The sequence below is a fragment of the Ammospiza caudacuta genome, chromosome 3 (genome assembly GCF_027887145.1).
Source record: "Ammospiza caudacuta isolate bAmmCau1 chromosome 3, bAmmCau1.pri, whole genome shotgun sequence".
NCBI classification, from domain to species: Eukaryota; Metazoa; Chordata; class Aves; order Passeriformes; family Passerellidae; genus Ammospiza; species Ammospiza caudacuta.
This window is the reverse complement of record NC_080595.1, coordinates 51,869,949-51,895,309: the sequence shown is the minus strand read 5'-3', so window position 1 is coordinate 51,895,309 and position 25,361 is coordinate 51,869,949. Positions and strand designations below refer to the sequence as shown.

General features: G+C 39.3%; 1 protein-coding gene across 3 annotated transcripts in view; it reads left to right on the top strand.

Moving 5' to 3' along the window:
• Positions 1-25,361, top strand: part of GRM1 (glutamate metabotropic receptor 1) — a 177,868-nt gene that overhangs the window by 102,576 nt on the left and 49,931 nt on the right. For all 3 annotated transcript variants that reach the window (XM_058801077.1, XM_058801079.1, XM_058801078.1), the window contains exon 3: positions 8,943-9,178. In XM_058801077.1, the coding sequence (XP_058657060.1) occupies positions 8,943-9,178 (236 nt within the window). The remainder of the gene's footprint in view (positions 1-8,942; positions 9,179-25,361) is intronic.

Sequence of the window (25,361 nt, the reverse complement as noted above, 5' to 3'; positions counted from 1 at the left end):
GGTCTCCTAGCAGTTCATGAGCTTTCCTTTACTGACACAATATAATGCTGTGCTAGTAGGTGATTGAAGTCTAATGATTTTAGTTATTCTGTGTTTATTAATTCAAGCCTTAAAGTATTACTTGATTCTCTCACTGGAATGGTTTAGGTGCTTAGGAGACTCACTAGCATAATATGAATTTGATATTTCCCATATCAATATGTTATTTCAAATAAATGACTTATAAATATTTGAGTGGAAATTACATTATTCATAAGCATTCATAGTAATCTGGATGTTCAATTATGCACAGAATGTGAAAAAGAGAGAATGGAAGATGAAGACAAATTTAAAATAGTTTTGGTAAAAACAGTCATTTAGGGAGATGTGATAACTTTGATTAATGTCTTCATGGGTTTTGTGATTATATCATGGGTTCAATGAGATGCACAGGGCTGAACATCTGTTTTTACATTCATGTGTATTAATAAGATGTCAAAAATCTTGGATTTCACTGGATGTGGCTGAAGTTCTGTCAGGGGAGGTTTAGGTTGAATATCAGGAAAAGGTTCTTCACCCAGAGTGTGTTTGGGCACAGGTGCCCCAGGGAAGTGATCACAGCACCAGCCTGACACAATTCGAGAAGTGTTTGTACAATTCTCTCAGGGACATGGTGTGACTGATGGGATGTCCTGTGAAGGGCCAAGAGTTGGACTTTGATGACCCTTGTGGGTCCCTTCCAATTCAGCTTATTCTGTGGTTCTGTATTTGTGTGATATTGAAGCCCAGGAGCACCTTAGATGAGGCATGATGCTAAGATTAATGTTTCCAATTTGTGTGTTTGTTTAAAATTAGGTATTCTTCTCTACACACATGCTTCCATTTGGAAAAGATACTGTGCTTTTGTGATGCCTCATGTTATGAATTTCAAACATGCAGAGCAAGGATTTAATCCACTTGCCAGTCTATGGTGAAAGCATGTGCATCCTTTTTGAAAAATCAGCCACTGCCTTAGAGAATACATGAATGGTTGCTGATTTTCCAAGATATATACAGCATTGTGCACCCTTGAGAACAGTAAAACCTTTCCTGCATAAAAGCAGCAACTACATTTAAAAATGCCAAACACATCAAGAGTCTTCACAGTAAAGACTCTCCAAGATATTGCCTGCATGATAGGCAGTGAAATTACATTATGCAAATTGCATGCAAATATATGCACCACATATGATAATTAAAACCTTTGTAAATACATATTTGCAAAATACAATCCATCATGGTCCACAAGGTTATAATCTACATTTTTAAATGAACAGTGCACAAACTTTGAACATTCACATGAAAATGAATGATGATAATTTGAAACATTGTGAACTGTCATTTACCAACTTTAGGTTCTTCACAGAGTGTCATTCATTAAAAAAAAAATCTCTGATTGATTAAATAAAAGATTCAAGCCTACCAACACTTTTTGTTTGTGTGAAATATAATAACTAATGTGCTACTGTGACTGAGCTTTCAGTAATCATGAATGGGAAGTGAAAAATGTTTTATGCAATGTCATGAAGCAGAACCTGACAAGGACAGAAATTTTACTAAGAAATGTGGCAAATCACTTCCAGGAAATGGTCTTGGAATTGTTTTTAAACTTTTTAAACTTCTTATCTCAATTTCTCTCAAGAAATAGCACCTCCTGTAGGACATTAGAATTGAAACCATGATGGGTACACGGTGCTGTCTCAAATGGAGCAGGGTTAACTGGTAAATCATACCAGTCTCTTCTTCAGTAATTCTGATCCTTGACATGCTCTTCAGTCTCAGTCTAAAATCTGTGCGGTCTGGCACCAAATGCTCCTCTTGTACCTTCTTTTGTGTGTGCATGACATCATCAAGGCAGCAGTCTTCTGTTTACTTTTTGCTTTCTAAAGCTTTCCCAGAAGGAGCTTCAGTGGTTTTCTTCTTATGCTTCCAGTGTGCAGAACCAATATTCCCATGCTTTCAGCTTATTTTAGTCAAGAGTGACCTATGGAGGTGAGCAAACTGCAGAAATATAAAGGCTGGAATTCAAGATACATTTGACCCCAGCAGAGTTTGTGGAAAAAGGAAACAGATATGAATTCCAAAGTACCTTGTGACACTGTGGTTGAGAAAGACAGGGAGCTAGGGAAGGTGATGACTCCCACTTATCTCCATCTGTACATGCAGGAGCCAAACTAGTGGACTATATTGAGGCCTACATCAGAGGAGGCTTTTCCAGCTTTCTGCTTTTGTGAGACCTCACCTGGAGTACTGTGTCCAGCTCTGGGGACCCAGAAGGTTTTGGACCTGTTGGAGCAAGTTCAGAGGAGGCCACCAAGATGATCAGAGGGATGGCGCTCCACCACTGTGAAGACAGGCTGAGAGTTATTAAACCTGGGGAAGAGGAGACTTCAGAGCCTATTGCACCTTTCATCACCTAAAGAGGGCCTACAAGAAAATGTAGAGAAAATTTTTACAAGGGCTTGTACTGATAGGACAGGAAGGATTGGTTTTAAACTGAAAAAGGGTGGGTTTAGATAGGATATTAGGAACAAGTTATTTATTGTGAAAGTGGAGAGACACTGACACAGGTTTCCCAGAGAACCTGGGGATACCCCATTCCTCAAAATCATTTAGGTTAGACTGGATGTGACTTTGAGTAACCTAGTCTAGTGAAAGGTGTCCCTGCCCATGGCAGGAGGGCTGGAACTAGATGACTTTTAAGGTCCCTTACAATCCAAGCCGTTCCATGATTGTATGTTATCACCTATTTATCTTCATTTCAGCTGAGGAAATTTAGTGAACTTGATTCTTCTGGTTTTGAGGAGGTCAGTCAGTTGCCAGCAGGGCTCAGGTTACAGACTGACAATACACAGCCTTTCAGCCTGCTCTTGTTAGCAGTGACATACAGGCTTATCTGTAGTCACGGGGTTAATTTCCTAATATTGCTAGGATTATAACACAGGTGAAAGTAAAACTATGCTTTTTAAAAATTCCTTGTTGGCAACTAAAGAAAGGTCTCCCACTCTTCAATGCAAGTCTGTCATTCTGGGGAATTAGCTAAATGAGTAAGTGCAAAAAATGGCCTTTAGTTTCCCATGTTTGCAACAATACTCATTAGCAATAATGATCAGCACCCTTTAGCTGACATTGCTGACTGCTGGGATTGACTGACAATGCACATGCCTAAGGAGGAAAGTCACTTTCTGAGTTGCTGACTTGTGAGTATTGGATAGTCTCAATTTCCTTTACATGGCATCTTCTGTTTAAGGCATGTCTTACGCAGATACTGAGTATCTTTGGTAGTGCTCCTTATTGCCAGCAAATAGGCTCATCCTCCTTCACAATAAGGTAGTTGTGTTTTTTCTTCACTTCAGGCTGGTGAAATAAAGGATTCTTTTAAAAAAAAATCTATTCCCAGAAGAAGGCAGCAGAGCAGTCAGCTACAGAGCTGTTCATGAGTAACTCTGGGCCAGATTCTACCACCTATGATCATAGCAAGTGGCAACATTGGTTTTTTTTCTTTTTCCTATGAAATTATTCCACTTGCCACACTGCCACTTTTTGGGTTGGCCTTATGCTGAGCTCTGTTTCAATCCATTCTGCCAGTAAAGAAGAGGAGTTATACAACTCTTGCATGCAGACAGGAGAATGTGTGCAGGCTTTTCCAGTGGTATGCTGTCAGAAAAGACTTCTGTAAAATGAGAGAGTGAAATTTGCAGCTTCCAAGTCTGACCAGCTCTAGAAAATGAGACCACTGGTATTTGCCAGAATCAAATAACAAATTATTTAAGTGCTACTTAGCACTATTTTGGGTTTTGTAGCACTTTGAAATACCTCTACATAAGCAGTCTGAGCCTCTAAATAAGAAGTGTCTGACTACTCCACAGAAGAACAGTTTTGCAAAAAGTATTTGCAATTAAAATGTCCAGCCTTTCAAAAACATATATAATCCAGCATATAAGATTTGTTTTTAAAAATACAGCTATTAACATATCAACAAAATGTCTTGGCACTTGATTGAATGTTGAATTCTCTGAGTGGTGCTGTCCTCATACTTAAATGCATTAGAAGTTCAACAGAGCAGCAGGCCAGCTGGCAGCCTTGAGACTGTGGCAAGAAGGCATTCAGCACTGGGCTCTACAGGGACATATATCAACATGACAGGGGAGGTATACTGGCACGGACTTTAATTTTGTGGAAATGACGCAAAGCACAAATGTAGATTCTGAGCCTTTTGTGTGACAGTTATGGTCACGTAGTTCCCTGTCACCCTGTTTGAATGGGATAGCTGCAGGGAGCTGCTGTGAAGGTTGAATACTTGAAACTAAAGAGATAGAAATCATGTTAATATGATTGACTTATTTGGTTTTATAATGACAAGAATATCTGCTGTAGGCAAAAGGATTATTGCAGAAATAATTCATTTAGCATTTAAAAGGGCTTCCTGCTCTTAATTTCTTATCTTTTATAACTTGTCCATAGAGAAAGAAAATATCTCATAATGAATAAAAACTACTTAAGAAAACATAACCTCAGTTAATTCAAAAGGGAGTTGCAGCTCCCCAGTCAGAGGACTCTAAATCAATTGCCCTCTATAGGTTTGGAAAGTCCGATCAAACAATTCAAGGGTGCAGGGATTAAACTGCCAGTCAGTATCCATGACTAACAAATGTGTGTCATTTTCATTACCTGTGAAAGGATGCTAACTCGACAATAATCACAGGGAAAGCGGTCCTCATAAACAATAGTGTGTTTACTTTTGTGGGTTTGCCGTTTGGAAAAAGCATCTGGATGAGTAACTCTCTGAGCACTGTGCTGAGAAGCAGAGAAGAGCTGCTGCTGCATCACTTAAGAGTTAAGCCCTGAAGAGATGAAAATAGAAAGGCTGATTGCTGGTTGTCTCATCAGCCCTTGTGAAAAGCAGCTGACAGTATTCATGTTTAGAAGAGGAGAGGAAATTGGAAATCCATTCCATTTCTCCCGGTGTTTCAGTCACAAGAATATATGTGACTGCAGTTTAGAAAATATAGAGAGGCTAAGATGCTTAAGCCACAATTCAGTGATGTCCATTTTCACATATTAACAGAACAGTAAACTGATTGGAAAAAAAAGCTTTGTTTCTTCAAATCCCGTCTGTGATAGTGGTAACTAGGACTCCTGATCCTCGGGGGTAGCTTTGAGCTTTTTCCCTTTCCACTTGATTTTTGTTTGTGAGTGAACATTGTAATTTGGATTTGGTATCATTAATATCAGTCACCAGACTGGGACTTGGACCAAGAGCAGCTTGCAGAGTATCAGTGACCGTTTTTATTGTGATAAACACCAGAAAACCACAACAAAAGCTGTTCTTTCTCTCCTAAGAGCAAAAAGAGTGGTTGATAGTTTGACACCCACATGCTTTTCCCTCCCTCACTGTTTCTGATATCACACTTGAAACTCCCTCACAGAGCTTCAGATCAACAGTTGCACAAGGTACCCAGCATCTTTCAAAGCTAGATTGTCACATGGACACTTACCAGGGGTGGCAGTTTGGGTAATGGATATTGGGCCACCTCCTGAAATCTGTAGCAAAGGCACAGAAAAACAGACTAGCAAAAAGTGTTGTGTGTAGTGCTACTTGCTATTCAGCAGGATGAAAGGAGGATAGTAGGTGGAATATACTTGTTCTGATAACAAAAGAATAGTATGTGCTTCCTATTTAAAATGAAATTTCATTTTTATGTTGACTCAGCTGTTGGTCTTTGATTCTGTCACTGTCATCTGACCATCAGTATCATACTGTCACCAAGCAATAAAAATTTTTTTCCCCACCATCTTCTAGACTATCCATTTATTCATATGACACCGGGGTGCAGTGCTTCCAGACAATCTTTTTAAAATGCATATAAACAGCAAAAGGAAATCCAGAAAGGTGTTATAACAGGATCTTGGATCTCTAATAATCCTCCCACAGCTGCAGGGAGGGCTGCACATCCCACTTAGGGTAAATTTCACCTCAGTCAGCCTGCAGCTGCCAGGATGGCATGGATCCCCTAAGAAACCAGAGGACTCTTCTTTGCTTCCTTGATTTTACTGGAAGTAGAACTAAGCTCCCATATGAGCTTCAATACCCATGAACCATTTTTTCTCTGATTCCAGTGATTTGTCTTCACATTTTGCTGAGGATGAGACTTATCAGACAGATTTAACAATTTGAGGAAGCTGAAAAGAGAATAAAATATATTTGGAGCCAGAAAGAGACAAAGAAACATTAGGTGACAATCTGTGTTCCAGTTTAGGGGAACTTTTCAATGAGCTGCCCTCAGAGAACTCAAAATACACTTTCTCTTGTTTTGGAGATTTGTTCCATTTTGTCTTCAGAATTTATGTGGCCGTTTTCCAAGCTAAACATATTGGGGAAGGGGAGAGGAAAATAAATAGCTATTTTTTGGCTGGTAGGAATCCAAGCAGTAGCAAAACTACCTCATTTCAACAAGGTCTTGTAAAAAATGGCTCAATTTACTTAATTCTTATGTCTTGCTAATGTTTCTGCTTGAGTCTACTGTTTGAAAGCCAAAAACATTGTGACAAATAGTGAGGTAATTAAGTAATTAGGAGCTAATTACTCATACTTTAAGAGTGATCTCTTTCTTACTTTTCCCCCACATAAGAAAAAATAAATATTGTGTCCTTTTCTCCTCTCTAGTGAAAATTTCCATCTTGAATTATGTGAAATACAGAACCTTAGTATAGGTTATCTAGACCAGGATTACCTAGACCATGGTCTGTCATGAAGTAGCCGGGGGAGCATGGTACATTTTATTGTTTATCCTCAGCATACGGACAAGTAGAGAGTGGGGTGATGCAGAGAAGCTGAACCATGGCATCTTTCTCTCTCCAGAATTTCAGGCAGTCTGCTGGGGCAGGGAGCAGGGATGGACAAATTGTAGGTTTGTAACTCTGTGCACCCCTGAGGCAATTCAAGTGCAGCTGTCAGGCCAAGGCTGAGCCAGGTGGGCGTCACTTGGGCTGTATTGGTACAAGACACTGAGTAACCTGCACCCCAGGCTGTGGGAAGAAGTGACCAGCAGCTTCTGACAGGTTCAGCTTGACAGAGAGAGTTCCTTTGGGACACTTCCAAAATCTCTGTCTCCCTCCTGTGACCTACACCCTGCATCTACCCCAGCTCTTTGCTTTTATACTGTGTTTGAAATGCAACAGGCACATGTGTGTATCTCATGCTGTATGAAGATATTTGTCAGCAGTTTGTAAACTCAGAAATTTTGGGTGGTTCTACTGCAAGGCCTTGGCAAAGGGGGAAACAGAGGAGGAATCCTGCCTCAAAGATGCCATGGAGTGACATCTTAAAATATAGATTTTGAGATACTGAGACTAGGTTGAAAGGAATGTATTGATTACTCTGCACTGCCAGATGCTCCATGTCTCAAATAACTTCCATAATAGAGGCATGTGTTGTGTTTCAGATGTGGAAAGAATTTACTACATGGATTTTCCTGCATTTTCGTGGAAAACCGCCATTTTATTTCTGTGTCCTTAGAGCAGAGATGCAGCAGTTAATGTGAATGCCAACTAAACCATGCAGCTGTTCAGTGTGGTGGCTGAGGGCCAAAAGCTCACACATGTCCAGTACATAGTCACTTTACAGCTGTTTGACCAGGACTGTGACAGAGCTTGCTACTTCAAATCATCTATATTTTCTTTTGTGGTGATCGAGGCACGCCTGTGCTGAGTGTCTCATAAATGCCCTCAGCTGGTAATGGTCTGCACCACAACACTCTTCTCAAGGCTGTGTGTAAAAGGCTTCTAACAAAGACCTTCTTTCAGTCTGTCTGGAATTCAGGATGCAATTCTCTTTTGGGTGAATCTGAGACTTCTCTCAGTGGTGAATTGCATTTTACCTCTTGAGCTCTTTGCTGCTGGAAGTGCTTCATCTGTCTGCTATTCACAGAAGCAGTTCAGCTGATTTGATTCTGAATGCAATAGACCTGGATCTGAGGTGCCAGAATAATCTATTTCTCCCATTACATGCCCAGCATTTTAAGATTAAGCAATGTCTGACTTATATTTGCACTTAAATTAGACTGTAAAAGCATTGTTCTTGGGGTATGCTAATAAGAACTGCAGAATGACACTAAATCAATGGGCACTTAAAGAAGGAGAGAAAAAACTAAAGAACTAAACTAAAGCTCAGATGCTAAGCCCAATGGACTTTATTCAAACCTGTTAAGATAGACTTTCCATGAATAATGCTGTCAAGAAAGAGCTTTATCTTCAGGTTTTCAAAAGCATTTCATATATGAAAAACAGGGAAGTAAAGCAGAAAGCCATTTTTCTTAATAAAAAAGAAAAAAGAAAAAAAATAAAAAGAAGAAGGATGTGGGGGAAAAAAAAGCATTTTATCACAAATCCCATTCGGGGGAGAATAGCATTTGGTTTTCTTTCTGGTTTGGTTGAGTAGTCTTACTTCATTCTCTTCCAACAGAATGCAATTCTCATGTCATGTTTGATTTGAATTGCTCTTCCACCTCTATGATCCATACATGCTGAGGTCTATTTTGAAAAAAAAAAAATCCAGAATTCTAGCTTGTTTTCCTTTTCAACAACAGTAATTTTCTGTTTCCACCTCTTACAGGACAGCAGAATTTAAGTAGAATCTCTTCAGTCACAGGGATATCACAGCACAAGCTATGCCTAAATAACCTTTCCAGAAGGACAAGGATAAAACCTCATTATTCTGGATGAGTTAATGAGAACTCTGCACAAAATCAGTCAGACTGCTCATTACAAGTCTCTATCACTCTGCTTTTTCTGCCTGGATTTTACAACTTTAGATTCCCCATTAATCACTTTCTTCCAAGGGTGCCGGCCTGCCTTTGGCTGGTGGCTTTTCCAAAACCAGCTTTCTGTCTTTGTGTAATAAGCGGCTTTTTGCCTCTTTTCAGTGACGGCTGGGCAGACAGAGATGAGGTCATTGAAGGCTACGAACCCGAAGCAAATGGAGGCATCACTATCAAGCTGCAGTCTCCCGAGGTGCTGGCGTTCGATGATTACTACCTGAAGCTGCGGCTGGACACCAACACCCGCAACCCCTGGTTTCCCGAGTTCTGGCAGCACAGATTCCAGTGCCGCATCCCAGGGCACCCGCTAGAGAATCCCAACTTCCAGAAGAATTGCACTGGTAACTTGTCAAACATTTCAAATATTTTTCCGGTTTTTGAATCTTTGCTCTGGCAAAAAAAAATTTTCCTTGGTTCTGGTTTGGGTTTTTCTTGTTGTCGTTTTATTAGGTTTTTGATTGGTTTTTAATTAAATGTTTGGTTTTGGGTTTTTTTGTTTATTTTGTGAAAAGAAAGATGGTGACCTCAAATTGAACAGATTATAATCCCAGCTCTAGTGGGACTATATCTGGTGCTTGTTGCACAGTCTTCTCTCAATTTAGTTCTGCTCTGTTATAGAGCAACTTGCTACCATTTTACGTTTTAGGGCTATGCTAAGTCTGAGTGCCCAAGTCTGTAATATGGCTTGTAAAAAATAAAGAGACATGAAAATTTCAACAAAAATATGAACAAATTTATACTTTCTTTCCTCAAAGTCAGCTTTTCTGATAACTGAGGAATCAGGAAATTCACAGACAATATTACAGCAGAAAATTTTAGAGAAAATTTATGCATTTTAAATTTGTCCAGTCATCTGCTTTACCTTTTTTTTTTTCCTTCTTAACCTATTAAAGCATATGCAGTTTGTTTCTACTATATAGCATTCACATAAAAAACATGTTTTACACATGGAAGTAAGTCTTACCTCATAGCAAGAGAAGTGTACCTCTGCATAGATAATTTTTCTCTTCCATTCAGAGTCTGAGAAAATGAGCTAAAATATTTCAGTAAGATTAAATTTTTTAGTAAATTGAGAGAAAATTACATTTCTATGAAATATTTCCTGAATTATTTTTGCAAATATTTTGTTTGTAGTTTGCAAATATTTAATTTGTAGTCAAAAATATATACTTGATGGTAAGGAAGTTCTTTCCTTAGAAACAAAACTAATGAAGTCTTACTTTTCATCTATTTCTTTCATATTATTTACATTTTGACCTCCTGTATCCCCCAGCAGAAATCTCACTTGGTCTCCTCATGCTCTCTGAGCTGCATTCCCATAGTTTCTAGTTCTTCCCTTTTCCATCAGTAATACTTCCTAATAAGAAGGACTTCCACAGTCCCTTTTGTTTCTCCCCTGTTCTATTCACCATTGAGGCACATCACCAAATACTGTCCCTGGCTTTAAACTGGCCTGATGTGCAGACTGGCAGCCAGGCTGGCCTGCCTGGGTGCTGAGGGACTAATAGCAGGCCAGACAGGCTAAATCCATACTGAGTTTATAGTGATAATTTTTCCTCAAATGAGTTACTGACTTTAGCAAAATGTTGAATTTTTTTTGTGTAAATATTTAGTCTGCTTTAGAAATGCTTCAACTCAGACAAAGAAGTTGATATAGGCCAACAGGGGCAAAACGTGCTAAGGAGAGTTGAGTGATTTATGCACAGTGCAAATGCACAGGCTTCTTTTGTAAGAAAAGAAATTTAAAATTGCATGGTTTTGTACACAAATACATTTCATGCTGATGAACAAAGGTTCAATTTCAAGACATCTCCGCAGCTGTTATAAACATGGGTAGTTTGTTATCCAGCCTCTCTTTGGTTATGGAACTAAAAACTTGATTCTGAACTTTCATAGTCAGTTTTTATCTGGTGGATCAAAGGCAAGGGAACTCCCCACATGGTGACTTCAAAATGGCCAACGTGGGGTATTTCTGCACAGAATGCGTAGGTGAGCTTCCAGACAGTGATTGCTGTAGACTCTAAAATTGTACTTAAGCCAAAAAAAAAAAAAAGTTAAGAAAATCACGGAAGAAAAGTAGTGAGGCAATTTTATTAAGAAAATGTCTTACCCCAAACTTTTCATGATATCCCAGGTTTGAAGTCACTGAACATGGGAGGAGTTCTGAAGAGGTATCATCACATGCCTGCCCAGTGTTATGGATTCTCAAGGTGTCAGGGACCACTAAATTCTGATAATACTAGTGAAACACAAAAAAATTTATCTGCATTGGCAGACTCTGACAGTTTATAGTGTCAAGTCAGGCATTCAGACATCTTTCCCTCCTCTAGAAAGCTGACAATTTTTGCATGAAACCTTAAAATATGTGATACTTCTTAGGCTTTGAAAAGCAATCAGCTCTTAAATTTGGTGGTCTACCACTGACAACCCTCAGTCTTACCACACACAACTAAAAAAATCCATAAATGTCTCAAGTCACCAAAGGGAAGCATCACAAGATATCTTTCCCAATAATGATATACCTACAGAATCAAGAGATCTCCATGTCCCCAGCAAATCTGTGGGCAATACAATACTTATTTTTACTTAACTACACAGATCTGACTGCTGACTGTCTGGCACCACCAAAGCTTTCTGTGAACATATCTTTATCTGACATTTCTGGAAGGTTAAGAATGTCACTTTAAATACTAGCAGCTTCAAAGCTGTTTGGTGGAGACACTCTCTCCAAGGAGGTCTAGTATGAGAGTGCCAAGAAACCGCCTTCTTCATCTCTCACAGATTTGGAGGCAGGACTTTTCACAAACTCTCAGTTAAAAAAAGGAGTCTCTTCCTTTACAAAGTATCTCTGTACACAAATCTGAAGGAGAAAAATCCATGATGCTCAATAAACAATAAGCACTAATAATTGAAACCCATTAACAGTGCCAATAGATGATGTGAATTTTTCTGGTACTACAAGTTAAAGTACTGCTGTCACTCCTGCATCACCCTAGGAAAATAATCAGTAGCCAGTACTGGTATCAAGCACCTTATTATCTCCAGTATATTTAAGAGCTTTTTCTCCAACCTCAATATTCCTATGCAAAAGCATGTAGGGCCATGTATATTAGAAAAAGCTGAGTCTCCTGTGGTCCCAGGAGCCCATGCATATTATTAACAGGTGTTGTGACTATCTCTGGGTCATGACCTCTTTTGTATTACAGAAGTGCTCTGTTAGTCCTTACTGAGAACAAAACACACCCATACTTTAACACAGACAGCAATTATCAAAGGCAATACTGCTCAAGTTTGTTTTCCATGTCTGGAGAGCTAACATCTCAGGAAACTATATCATGAAAAAAAGAACTATGTGCAAAAGTTCTTATGATAGGCAAGCATAGTGTAATTGTATTTACACAGCAAGGAGTTTCCTAGGAGCAGACAGAAGCAAGAAAAAAAAATGGAAAAGACAGTGTTGTTCTTTGAATACCTTATTAAAATATATTCACAATATTTCAACCTATGTTTTGAAAAGGAGCTTAATAGCAAAGCTTGTATCTGTTGAGATTTTTCAGTTACTGCCTGTCCATTATAATTTACTTGCATACAATCTAATCAGTTTACTGAGTAATTTATCTAAAATTGCCACTGGCATGTGAGATTCAATTTTTATCATTCATGGATAGGCAAGGACTTCTCCTCAAGCAATTACAGCTGCTGCATCTGCAATTTCTCACACCCTGTTACTGTTGAGTCAGCATTAGCTCAGGATTGCATACTCCCTGTGAACAAGGGAAAGCTAGTTCCTAGAAATCTCCCTTCTCTGATGACAGGAATTACTGCTGGAATTCCCTCATTCAGTCTCTGAGAAGACTGTTGTCCTTCAGAAAGTCTCATATTGCACTGAGCCCTGAATGCACATGCATATTTTGGGGGAAAGAAATAAATATACCTGCTCTAAGCAGTATTGGAAGGACACAAGTCCGAGTGTGCTCTACTCCATGAAGGCTGTATGATGCCTAACAGTTTGCCACAATTTCATAATAGCTCATCTGGATTACTAGAACTAAGTAGTAGTAGCAAAAAATTATTGGGAAGGGAAGAAATCCATCAAGACTTGCAGTTACTGCTCATTTAGATTATCCCTTCTTGCAAAAATTAAACAACTTACTTTTCCCACTTGGGTGGCAGCCAAATGAGTGGGAGATCTTTTTGACTCATTCTTTGCAATGTTTTAGCCAAGTGCCTCTTGTAACAGAACGCCTTTCCCTATCCCTCTCTCCTTCCCTCTTTCTCCAGCTGCTGTAGGAAATATTCTTCCTCAATAGGATTCAAGTATAGACATTTTTTTACATGTAGATGTATTGGATCTGGCTGGGATTGGTTTAACTTTCCCCACATCAGCCCTCAGGGTGCTGTACTTTGTGTTGGTACCTAGAAGAGTGTTGGTAACACACAGTTTTTTAGGGCACTGCTGAGCAGTGTTCACACAGCACTGAAGCTCTCTCCCACCCCACACCCCCACCCTCAGAGTCTGGTAGGCTGGGAGTGAGCAAGACAGCAGGACGGGGCAAAACCAGTTGACCCAAACTGACTAAAATTTCCTCACCATATGATGTTATGGTCAGCAATAAAGGATGAGAGAAAGGATGAGAAGGTGGGAGAGTGTTTGTTATTAAGGCATTTGTCTTGCAAAGCAACACACTGAGACCCTATTTCCCAGGAAGAAACTGGACATCATCTGCTGACATAGTTAGAGAATACATTGTCCTTTTTTTCCACACATGGTCTTAGGGTTTTTTTAATCAAACTATTTTTACCCATGTGGTTTTAATTTTTATTTTATGTATTTTTCTCCCCTGTTCTGCTGAGGAAGAGGAGTGAGAAAATTCTTGATGGGCACTTGACAGCCAGCTGAAGTCAATGCACCCCAGCAGAAAACACACATTTGTATATGGATATTCTCCGAGAGTTTTCTGGGTATCTAACAGGTCAAAACCACTTCCAATACAAAGATGTTCTTAAACTGTCTGTGCCACTAAGGTACTTGTAATGTATCCCATGTAGCTGCTACACTCTGTAGGAAACAACATCTTACAACTCTGCATGGACCCCTGACACACAGCAGAATTCAGAAATTCACACCATTCTTCATGCCCTTCAGATACAATGTCAGAACAGAGTGTTTTAACAGTAATAAAAAAGGCTGTTTCTGAATTTGAGGTACTAAGACAGTATCTGACTCAGGATGGACCTGACAGAAAGTTCCCTTAGCACACAGCCTCAGGCACTGCCCCAAGGAACAGTCCCTGCTTATCTCAGTTCATTAGAAAATAGCATTTTCTGCATTTTGTAGATTGTATACAGATGATAGACTGTGTATGTCAGTCAACAGAGTTCAGATATTTTTCCAACAGACTTGTAGGATGTTTTCCCAGATCTGATAGCCCAAATGAAGGTGGGGGTTTTTTCCACACAAAAATACACTGGCTAATCTTTCTCTGTTGCATGTGGTGAGCCCACATAGGTCAAAATTAAATGCAAGTCATACTCACACAGAAATTATATAAAACTCAGTGCAGTGCAAACACTTGTAGGGATGTCTGAAAGCTCTTTTACAAAATGTCTTATCCTCCTCCTGGCAGATCATACAGTGGCTGGAGTTTATGTAAACCAGGTGGGCTGAGTCCTCCTCTGCACCACAAGAGACAGTTATGAAATTGGTAATGGAACTGATGCAAATAACAGATTATGCTCACAGCAGTTCATCTGCTGGGACAACAAAATACATTGGCAGGCAATCAGCACAAACATTTTTCAATAGAGCAAAGTGGAACAAAGTGGGCAATTCATGATTCATTCATCGATTCAATTGATCTTTGTGACAAAGGGTTATTTGTCAGTGAATGTATTTGTTGCAGATAAGAACAAGAAATGTAGATATTTTTTTTGTTCCAAAGTAAGTCATAGTCCAAGTTCCCTTCGGGATGCTTACTCATACTTTGGTCATGCCATAAGGATTTCTTTATCTGCTAATTCCTGTCTTGGCCCAAGAGAACTGCAAGCAATCAGTCTGAGTGCATCCAAAGTCACAAGGATCATAGGATCACTCAGTCTAGAAGGTAGCTCGGTAGTCCAAATCCCTGTGAAAGCATGGTAAGTCATCAGTACAGACCAGGTTGATCAGGCCTTGAAAACCTCCAAGGTGGCACAGTGTGTCTGGGTAACCTGTTCCACTACTTGAATGTGAAAAAGTTTGGCCTCATATCTAAAGAAAGAGTCTAAACCTCTCTCGTTTCAAGATATGCCTATCATCTCTTGTTCTTCCACCAGGCCTCACTATGAAAAACCTGCCCCTCTCTTCTTCACCACCCCATGAGTATGAGGTGCTGTTGTAAGGTTCCCCTGCAGCCATCTCTTCTTCAGGCTGAACAAGGCCAGGCCCTTCAGTCTGCCCTCAAAGGCAAGGACTGCAGCTCCAGGTCATCCTGATGGCTCTCTGCTGCAGGTACTCCAGGTTATCAGTGTCTTTCTGTATTAGGGATTCACAAACCACATGCAGTGTTCCAGGTGCAGCCTGATGAGTGCCAAGTAAAGGATGGTGGTGATGGTTAGATAATCACATGCCTCAGTCACTGGTTGTGCTGCTGTTACCATCCTGCTTACAGGATGCTTCTTGCCATCACTCCTGCCAAGGATGAATATGTCTGCCATATTCTTATATCAAGTTTGGTCCTAAGAAGGTGTATCTTTTCCCATCTCCTTTCTGCAGCAGACATAAGCTTTCACCACACCTGGCCAGTACTGAAAGACCACCACAAATTGTCATAGCATATTAAATCATGAGCAGAACATAATGATAGCAGAAGAAGCTTGGGAAGGCTAAATATTCCAGAAGGGTCATTTATGCTTTGGTATGAATAATGCAGAGTCATATTTCTTGAGATGTTAATGTCAGTGAATATAGATTATTTTGTGACTGCAAAGATCTTGGGCTACATTTGTTATGGCCATAATCTGAAAGAGATGTGGAGCACAGGGCAGAGGTGGTTTAGGTATTAGTGACCCACACAGCAATACAAAAAACAGTGCAGTGTTACATGGACATACCAGCTCAAATAGTGTATTTATATCTGTGGAATATTATCCAATCATTTCAACAATTGGTTCTGAAGTCAGGTGGGGTTGTTAGCCTCTAGTAAAGATTTCTCTGAAAAGCATCCCTAAGTGTTTGCCACCATTATCACCCACTCATTAAAAAGTAACTAGATTTATCCTATCCAACTCACAGTTCTTATAATTTTAATGAAAAGTTTTGGGTTTTTTCCTGACATAGGATATCTGTGGTTTAAAAATGGTACTCCCCAGTTCAGTGGCCCCACCAAGACTCTCCCAAACCAGATGCCACTCACTTACTCACCCCTTCCCCTTCTTGGTCCAGGAATGGAGTTGAGAATTAGAAGCACAAAAGGTGAAAGTCATGGTTCAAGATAAGAAAAATTTACTGGAAACAAAAATGAAATAAGAAAGTGAATAACAGCAGTACAATGATAGCAATGGAAGGTATAAGACAAAGGAACAAAGAGATGATTTACATGAAAAACTGCAACAAATACCAACCAACTCTTCCCCACAACACCACCTTTTCTCCCATGGGAGGGGAACATAAGAGAAAGTTGCTTTCCCTCACCTTGGCAATGATGTAAGAAGATATCAAATAACATTACAGTCTTGGCTACAGCCCCTCCCAATGATTTTGGCTGAAAAAAGGACCAGGACAATAACATATTTTTTAGACGATCTACAGGACCTCTACTCATGTCATGATGTTTGTTTTTCTGTTTTTGTTTGTGAAGTTCTCCTTGATTGCATTTATTGCACCAGATGGGGAGACAGAAGACTGATTGCTGCCTATTCCCATCCTGAGACACAGCTGTACTTGGCCAATCTTTCAGATTACATCCAGGCCACCAGTAATGGAGTTCAGAGCTTCTCTTAGTCAAGAACTTTTTTCTCAAGACCCACCCTACTTTTAACAAATCTATATGAGATGACATGAGGTTCTCCTTTTCTCATCTCAGTGGACAATTCACTCCAGATGTCTACTTGATTTTTCTACACTTTTCTGAAGGAGTGAATGAATTTCCAGTGAGAGCTGATCTGAGTTGTTTCCAGAGATGAACAAAGAGATCCAGCAGACTTTATTAGGGCTCATCCTTCTGTGTCAAGACAAGTGTGAAGGTGTTTCTCTGAGAACATTCTTTTTATCTCAACATCTGCTGGGCTCCCCCATGGAGCACCTCTCCCATGAGATTCTTCATCAGCAGAAGCACCCACAATAGGAATTACTGCCACTACAATAATTCAGAAAAAGTAATTATAAGACAACAGCCTGGTGTACACTCTGCCAAGTCAGCCACTGCTGGTAAATCACCTTTGTGGTGTATAGGAGACATATTTTTAAGCTCTTGAAGAAGGAATCAAGTTATTGACATGCCATAACTTCCTCAAAATATGTTTTACATTAAGTATCCTGTGACTTGTCCATGCTCACCTCTGCTTTGCGTTCTCATTACATATTTAGGTCATGTATCACACTCTTTTTCCTCAGTATGAGGCAGAACATCCTAGTGATCCCAGGAGTGATCAAAACTGATAGTAATTTCATTGGCACCTAGAACAAAGCCTACTGGGAACAACTTGTCTGAAAATATTCTAGTTGCTACTTTTCTTAGTCAAGTCTTTTTTACAGCAGATAAGACAGGAGAGTTGTAGTTTTATTTTTTTTCCCAATGTTACAGGCAGCTTTTAAGGCTTAAAGATGAGGAGGATTAATAATGTGCTTACTGTGATAAATCATGTGAATTATTCAGAAAAGAGAAAATGGCCAGGTTTTTGTTCATTTGGTTCTCCCTTTTTGTGTCCATGTTTGGAAAAAAAAGCAGTTATATTTTTCCTGTATTTTCTACTTCCAAAAACACTTTTAAACCAGGCTGTCTACAAGTATACAATAAAAATAAATATCTTTCTTCTTTTGGGACCCATAACAAAAAATGACATCATCATGAAATAAAGGAGAGGCACAATATACATGTGCCTTTGTAAACAGCATAGAAGACAGTTTACAGAAACATGCATATTACAGCAGCATATGACTAAAGTTTTCAGAATCTACACCTACATTTTCCATTCTGAATTTTAACAGTAAAAGTTTGCATTTCTGGGATTAAAAAGTCCTCTGGTAGGCTTGTCACACTGAGCCTTCTCCATTACATGGATAAACTGATGGTGCTAAGGAAGAGGACACCTGAATCGTGCTCCCTTGTGCCTCCGTCAGGCTCCTGTCTCCTGTGCCTAGAGAGAGATAGGGACACTCCTGACTGCTCAGATTGCCACAGATTATTTAAACTTTTATCAGGAGCACAGTGAGGACAAAAGCACACAATTAAAACAAAAATTGACTTGTTCCTAGAAATCAATTGTTTGTGCAGGTTGTGCATCAGAACAATTAGCAGAGATATAAACGTTTAACCAAACCAGGAAGTCAGATGAAATAGCACAGGTAACTGATCTGAACACAAAGCAAGCTGCTTTCTGTCAGCCCTCCATGTCTTTTATTAGATGATATCTTCCATTTTCTCATTTACCTGTAGGTGGAAAGTTTTAAACTCAGCTTGCAATTTTACAGGTTGTCATTACTGGCAGCATTACCCCATAAATACAGGTGCAAAGGAGAAGCAGTGGAGACTAACACATGTAGGCACAGTCCCACATACTCACACCTGTTTAGCTGCAGACTAGAGATACTCTTTGCACACAAGGATATTTTCTGAAAAATAGCCAGTAGTGTTCTTAAAATAAATGGGTTCCTCTTAAAAGATTGTGGGCAAGCAGTGGCATAAAGAAAAATAAATTTTGAGCCTGAGTGGTAAAATCTAAACCATGAAAACCACAGAATTTCCTATTCAGAATATGCTGTGTTGATATCCACAGGGAGTATAATCTGATGGAAGGTGTGTGGTCTGAAAAGCAGTGCTGCTAGAATAAATCTCTGTTTTCCCATTCATCCTGGGATGTCTGGGGAAGTGCAGAAGTCTGCTTGTGTGGAGAGAGTTAGGGAAAAATGGTAAGATACTGCCTTGACACTGTGTTGCTGGCTGAGCCAGAAATCCACTGTAGCACAGCAAGGCACTAGACCAGATCATGTCAAAATGTTTCCTCCAGCTGAGATATTTGAGATTCATACAGTAGAAAGCAGCTTTGGAGGAACCCACAAGTTCAAAGCTTCCATTTAGCTCTGGATTCAGGCTCAGCTCTGTAGGAATGAAAAAGCAGGGCTGTTTTCTTCGAAGCTGTAGCACTGTACATATCATGCTAGGCAGTGAACTCTTCACTTTCTGCAGAGGCCAGCTTAGTCTGCAGCTTTTTCCAGGCTTATTTTGTCTAAAAATTCATACCAAAAGACCTGTTTTCTTGTGAGATCTCAAGTACCTGAGTGTTTTCTGCATTGTCACATTTGGCTACACCCAGGAAAACAACAGGTGGGCTAAAATGGATGCTTTTAAAATTCTTTCAGATCAGAAAGAATTCTGCTTCTGTTTTTCTGTTGAATTTGACATGTGACTACAGATTAGGGCCACTTATTTTATCTTCTGATTTGCTTAGCTCTACTTCACTGCTAGTCATTGATGCATTGTCCTTGTGCAGACATTGTTCAGAAACTCCTAATCTTATCTTAGCTTTAAGAAGGATCATTTCTGTGTTACTGAACACAGCCCTGGGCAGGTGTCCGGGTGTGGTGAAAATAAAATGGGTCTTTGTGATCTGTGTATTTGTGATTAAATGATTACATATTGCAAGGGTTAAAGGGAACCTGTGGGTGCTCCTATCGTTTCAAAACAATGCTTAATTTCACCAAAAACAGTGAGTGTACTCTGCTAATTTATAACAGCCCATCTAGATAGGAATGCCAACACCACTTTGTAGCTCCAGAGCAGCTGCAGCATCTGGCTTTGGTCCTGGGAAGCCAGGGGTTTTTCTGTAAGAATCTGCATGTTTGCAGGACTGCTGTGTAGCCTGGGCCTTGCATATTGGATATCCATGTGGCTCCAGGATCCAGCCCTTCACACAGAGGCTGTCTTGTGTGAGGATATGGACTATTAAAGACAAAACAAAACCCATAACCAACAGCAAACTTGGCAAAGGAGAAATTTGGAGTAAGCTATATTTCTGCAGAGGTAAGGCACATTGGTGTTTGTGTTAATTTGTATTCTGACAGCTAATGCTGGTGGTTTTAATAACACCTTAGTATTAAAAACAGAACTGAGGAAGAAAGTTTGTACTCTAAGAATAATAATTAAAAAACCATTAAAAGAAAGAAAAAAACTGTACTACTGGCTGATGGGTACTACAAACATGAATTCTGAAGCCCTTCTAAAATCAATAGTGATTTAAAGCACACTAAATAGTGCATACCTTTCCTGGCTGCTCTTTGTACTCCCGCAGAACCACTGGAATTTAAGATAGGGAAAGACCAGTTATGCCAGCTAGTTCATGTTCTACCATAAGGGGAGTACTTGGTCTATTAACATGAGATTTTGAATCACACTTTTGAAAACCTCAGTATCTCATGCCCATACACTGACAACAACTGCCACTACTTATACATTTACAAATCTAGATCAACGGAGGGAAGAGAGATTGTGATTTGTTCCATTTTCTCCATGCCACATAGGAGCACAGATGAATATGTGTATTTTATTACAATAATCATATTTTTCCACTTTCCAATCTAAAGACCCTGACTTTTGTTTTGGGTTTTGTGCTGATGCCATATATTTAACATATACTGAGAATAGATCTCTTGTAAATTCCCTGCCTCATTTGGGGGTAATACATTCAGTGGTTAATATGGAAGTTGATTATTTTCAACTCTGAACCAACATTTTCTGATGAAGATGCTCAAAATTAGGCTACTCAAGTGCATGTTCTGAGACCTAGATAAATTGGCCTGATTTTTAAGGATACTGATCTCCCATAATTTCTATGAAAGTCAACAGCAGCTAGAGAAGTTCAGGCATTAATCAAGTCAATTAATTAGGTGCCTGAATATGTATTCAGGTTCCTAATTTAAGTATTGTGCATGGTGGATAATGTTCTGAAAGCTGCAGTCCAATTACTGAGTTCCATCTTTCTTTCAGATAAGGTCTCAAGCTTCATATAAAAAGCATGACACCTGAAACATAATCAGTCCTATTTCCTGAACTATTTTTCTATTGTATCGTGTTACAATGGAACATCTACAAGGGTATCTGACTCAACTTTTTTCTTTTTATTAAGAGTGAACACTTGATTAAAACTAGCCAAATAGCATAAAAATCTCTACACATTCTTTTACATTTGTAAATGAATTTGATTGTGTGTTCATTCCTGTGTCATGTAAGAGTAGCAGCAACTTATTATCTGCTAGGCTTGTTCCAAATAACTGATCTGTTAAGAATAGTAGTTCTAAATATATTTTTAATTGAGCGTGCAAGTAAGGCAGCAAGGTTACATAGCTACCTAAGGGAGAGGGGACGACTCAAGATTGGGATTTCTTTCTTTTTAATTGTTTCTCCCCAGGAGTTCAGGTCATGTAGAAAATGGTCTCTGTGGAATCCTGTTCTTAAAGAATCTTGGTCAGGATCCACATGGCACTGGGAGAAGGCTGTGAAGAAAGCAAGAGACGAAGGCAGATCCAAGGTCTCTGTGATAATAACTAGATTAAGTAATATTGGAATTAAATTGGTGCCTGAGGCCTTGGGAGCATGGACACTTGTGGGACCCTGCAGAGTTTGAGAGAGGCTCAGAGACAGTTTATTGTTGAGCTCTAACTGACAGAGGTAGCTATGTGAGACACAGTAATAGCACCAAATGAAATCCTCTGCTTTTGTATTCCCAAAAAAAGGGGACAGAAGAAAATAAGAGAAAATAATAATAATAAGTATACCACCACCACCCCAAAATCACCACCCAACAAAACCCATGATGCCAGATGAGAATACAGCCTCTGAACAGGCTGAGACAGATCAAAAGTCATTCCATTCCATTCCATTCCATTCCATTCCATTCCATTCCATTCCATTCCCATTGCTTGTGAATCTTCCATTAAAGTAACTCTGCTGGTGCCTATGTTCTTTAAAAGCAAAGGCTGAGCCTGACTGTTCAAATGCCTTTGTTGGCATTAAATTTTAGCTAGTTAATGAAATAACAAGATGAATTTCAAATGCTATATTAGGATTTGAAATCACCATCTTTGTTGATTACATATACAAACCATTCAATCAAAGAAAAAGATCATTTGGCATATTTTATTCCTGATTATAGGATGAAATATTAATTTCCAATACTGAGAAATAATATGTTGCTGCAGAAGGTGAATGGTAATTTCAAATAAGTAAAAGAACATATTGTGGTCATTTTACAGGCAGACTGTACACAGTCCAGCATTTGAGAAAAACAAATTAATCATAATAATTATTTGTCAAGCTCTCATAGTAATTTCTCTCTTTTTCAAAAAAAAAAAAAAAAAGATACTGGAATCACCTCACATTTTCTTCTATGTTGTTTTTTTTTTCCTAGAATGAATATGTAATTTAATGTTATGTCCTAACTATCTGAATTAGTGTAGATTTCTTTTAAGCCTAAACTGCTTCTGACTTGATGGATTCCCAAGTTCAGAATCAATATTTTATTGATTTCCAGTTTAAAGCCTTGAGTATAATGTTTGAGTTATTTGAACATAATAAACCACTGTATTTCCATGTCATTTCCTGTTCAGTTCCATGAGCCTTCCAATCTGCGATCACAGTATTTTAATCAGGGATGAACTTCCATAAGCTAGAATGGCTGAATATTGATTATTTTATGATCTGCAAGTGGATGAAATATTTTTACATCTTACTTGCTTCATGATGGAGTTGATTCCAAACATTTTTATTAGAATGTGCATAAAAATGAATGTCCATAACTTTATTTCATTATGGCATTTTTAGAATACTTCTGGTTTGGCACATGACTGCAGCCATGAAAATGATGGCACATCAATACAAAGTCATGCTTCTTTTCAAACCATTTGTACTGATGGTTGCTTGGGAGTATAAGATGCAGGAAGTGATTTCTTTTATATAGGGGTAGTTATTTTCTTTTGTTGTTTCCCAGTGTATTAATTCCAAACAACAGGAATTAAGATAATAGCCAAAATGAGGCAAACAATAACTTCAAAACTTAGCGTTTTTGGCAGGTTTTTGTTATCTTGCTTCACTGTTGAACATTCTGTGAATTGCACTTCTTAAGCTGATTTCATTGAAGTGCACACACAAATATCACAAGTATGAATCTTTTTTTTTATTATTCTTTGAAGTGGACTGAGTTGTTTTCACCTTGCACTGAGCTATATTTTGTAGATCCTTCCATTTCTATTTCTTTAAAAACCAGTCCTCGCTGCAGAGCTATTTCATCAAGATCATTCCACCAAAAGCTATGAATAAGGGGAAGCAATGCTAAAATGTCCTGCCAAGCCTTTAACAGTCCATAGCAATGGATGTGTACAGAAGGGGTTTCAAATGGCAGATTGCAGGCTTGTTTGGAGAAGGAATCTCAGCATATCATCCTCATAGGGCCATAAATCCTATATTTTTTGGTAAGTAAAATTTCTTATGAGGAATCTTTATCCTAATGGGAAGAAACACAGAGGCTTCAGGCCATGTCATCCCCTACAAAAGCTTTATTAAGCTGATGAGCTTCTGTCAAGCCATCTGCTCTAAGTGGGTTTCTCCAGACCTGCATTTAACAGCATGTCCCCCTGTACATGAACTTGTGGAATTTCTCTGCTTGTTACGTAGTTTCTTTCTCCTTTCCCGCTTGGTTTTGTGGACTTACATCTTGCAACTTTTCAACTCTGTGATCAGTTTCTTCAGCTCTCAGTGGCAGGAGTTATAAACGCACGGGAACAATTTGTGTAGATTGCAAAGCCTGTGGTGTTGGAAAGCTACACCTTGCCAGGGGCAGCTAATGAAGGAAGAGACAGCCCCCTCCTGGGGCTCCTGGCATGCAGACAGATGTGCTGTTAGCATGGCCCTCAGGTGATGCGTTATGTTTCCCTTCAAGTCCTTTCTTTCGCTTCTAAACAACACAGGAGACAGAGTAGGAAATGCGGATTCATGGAGAAGTGGAAAAGGAATGTTTTTCTCCAACACCGTCTCCCACTCCAGTGATGCAGTTCTGACAAAGCCATGCTGGCAATTTCTGCAAAGGCCTCCAGTCTTCCTCCAGCCTCTCCTGAAGGCAGACAGGGGCTGCAGCATTGCACATCAGCTATAAGTGCTTGTGAATATATAATATCTCACCCAGACATGCCCTGTCTGCTCAGCCCTGCATTGTCCTGTGGCATCAGACATGCCCAGTCCTCACATTCCCTTGAGGTTGCAGGCAGCCCTAGGAAGGTGATGGACTTCTCATCCCCTGCTTTGCTTCTCTGGGTCATAGAAAGAAGATTGTCTACTCTCCTGGACAAAGGCACACTAGAACATATCTTCATCCTCTCCCTCAGTGTAAGCATGAGCTATGTGCATTGTCACTTGCTGCTCCTTCTGGAGTCAAATAGTTGTGTGAGAGTCTGAATGCCCATGGGAAGAGGCAAGAGAGCAGAGCACGGAGCAAACTTCAGACTCTTGTATCTGTTTAGCAAAGTCTGCAGGCTGGGAAGTGAAGGAGGAGTTAGATCAGTTTCCTTCTGTTTTGCTCCCAAGTCATGTGGTGAATTCAGACTTGGCATAGGGCTGGCCGCACTGCTGGGTCCCCTTTCTCCTGCCCTGTGCTTAGAGACTCTGACACTTGCTCTACATCTGATTAATGAGTGAGTCAGTGACTTGTACAGTCATTTCTCCTCACAATGTTTCAGCTTCACTGTGGCACTGTTGTATTTGTGTATGCCAGACTTGTTCCAGAGTCTTTGACACTAAGCTCTTAAAGCCCTAATGTGCTTACATAACATGATATGGAGAACCAAGAAAGTAAATTTAATTAAATCTTTCCCCACTCCTTCTGACACACAGGGAGAGACAAAAGGAACTTCTTTTAGAACACTGGGGAATAACGTGGTGTACTCACAAAAGCAGCAAGGAAATTGAAGACACTGGTGGTGTATAATATATATAAAATGAATACTAACCTTCAAAGGTTTAGGTGTTAGATATCTGAAATGAGAGAGAACCTGTACCTTGATGGTGAATTCATATTCTGGTTTCTTTTAGCCATGGAGTTGACATCTGTAAAAGATATGCTGGTAAAAATAAATCTAAAAACCCCAAATCCTTTTAAATTCAATATCAACTTTATTTCAAGAGAAGTCATTTCATCGGTGATTTGAATAACTTTGCTAATGATAAAAAGAAAAAAAGAAAAACCCTCCATGAAAATACTGCTGCAATTACCATCTTGTTAATGCCTTAGAGAATTCTACTGCAATTTTTTTGAGGAGCTTTTGCTGAACACCCAGCTTTC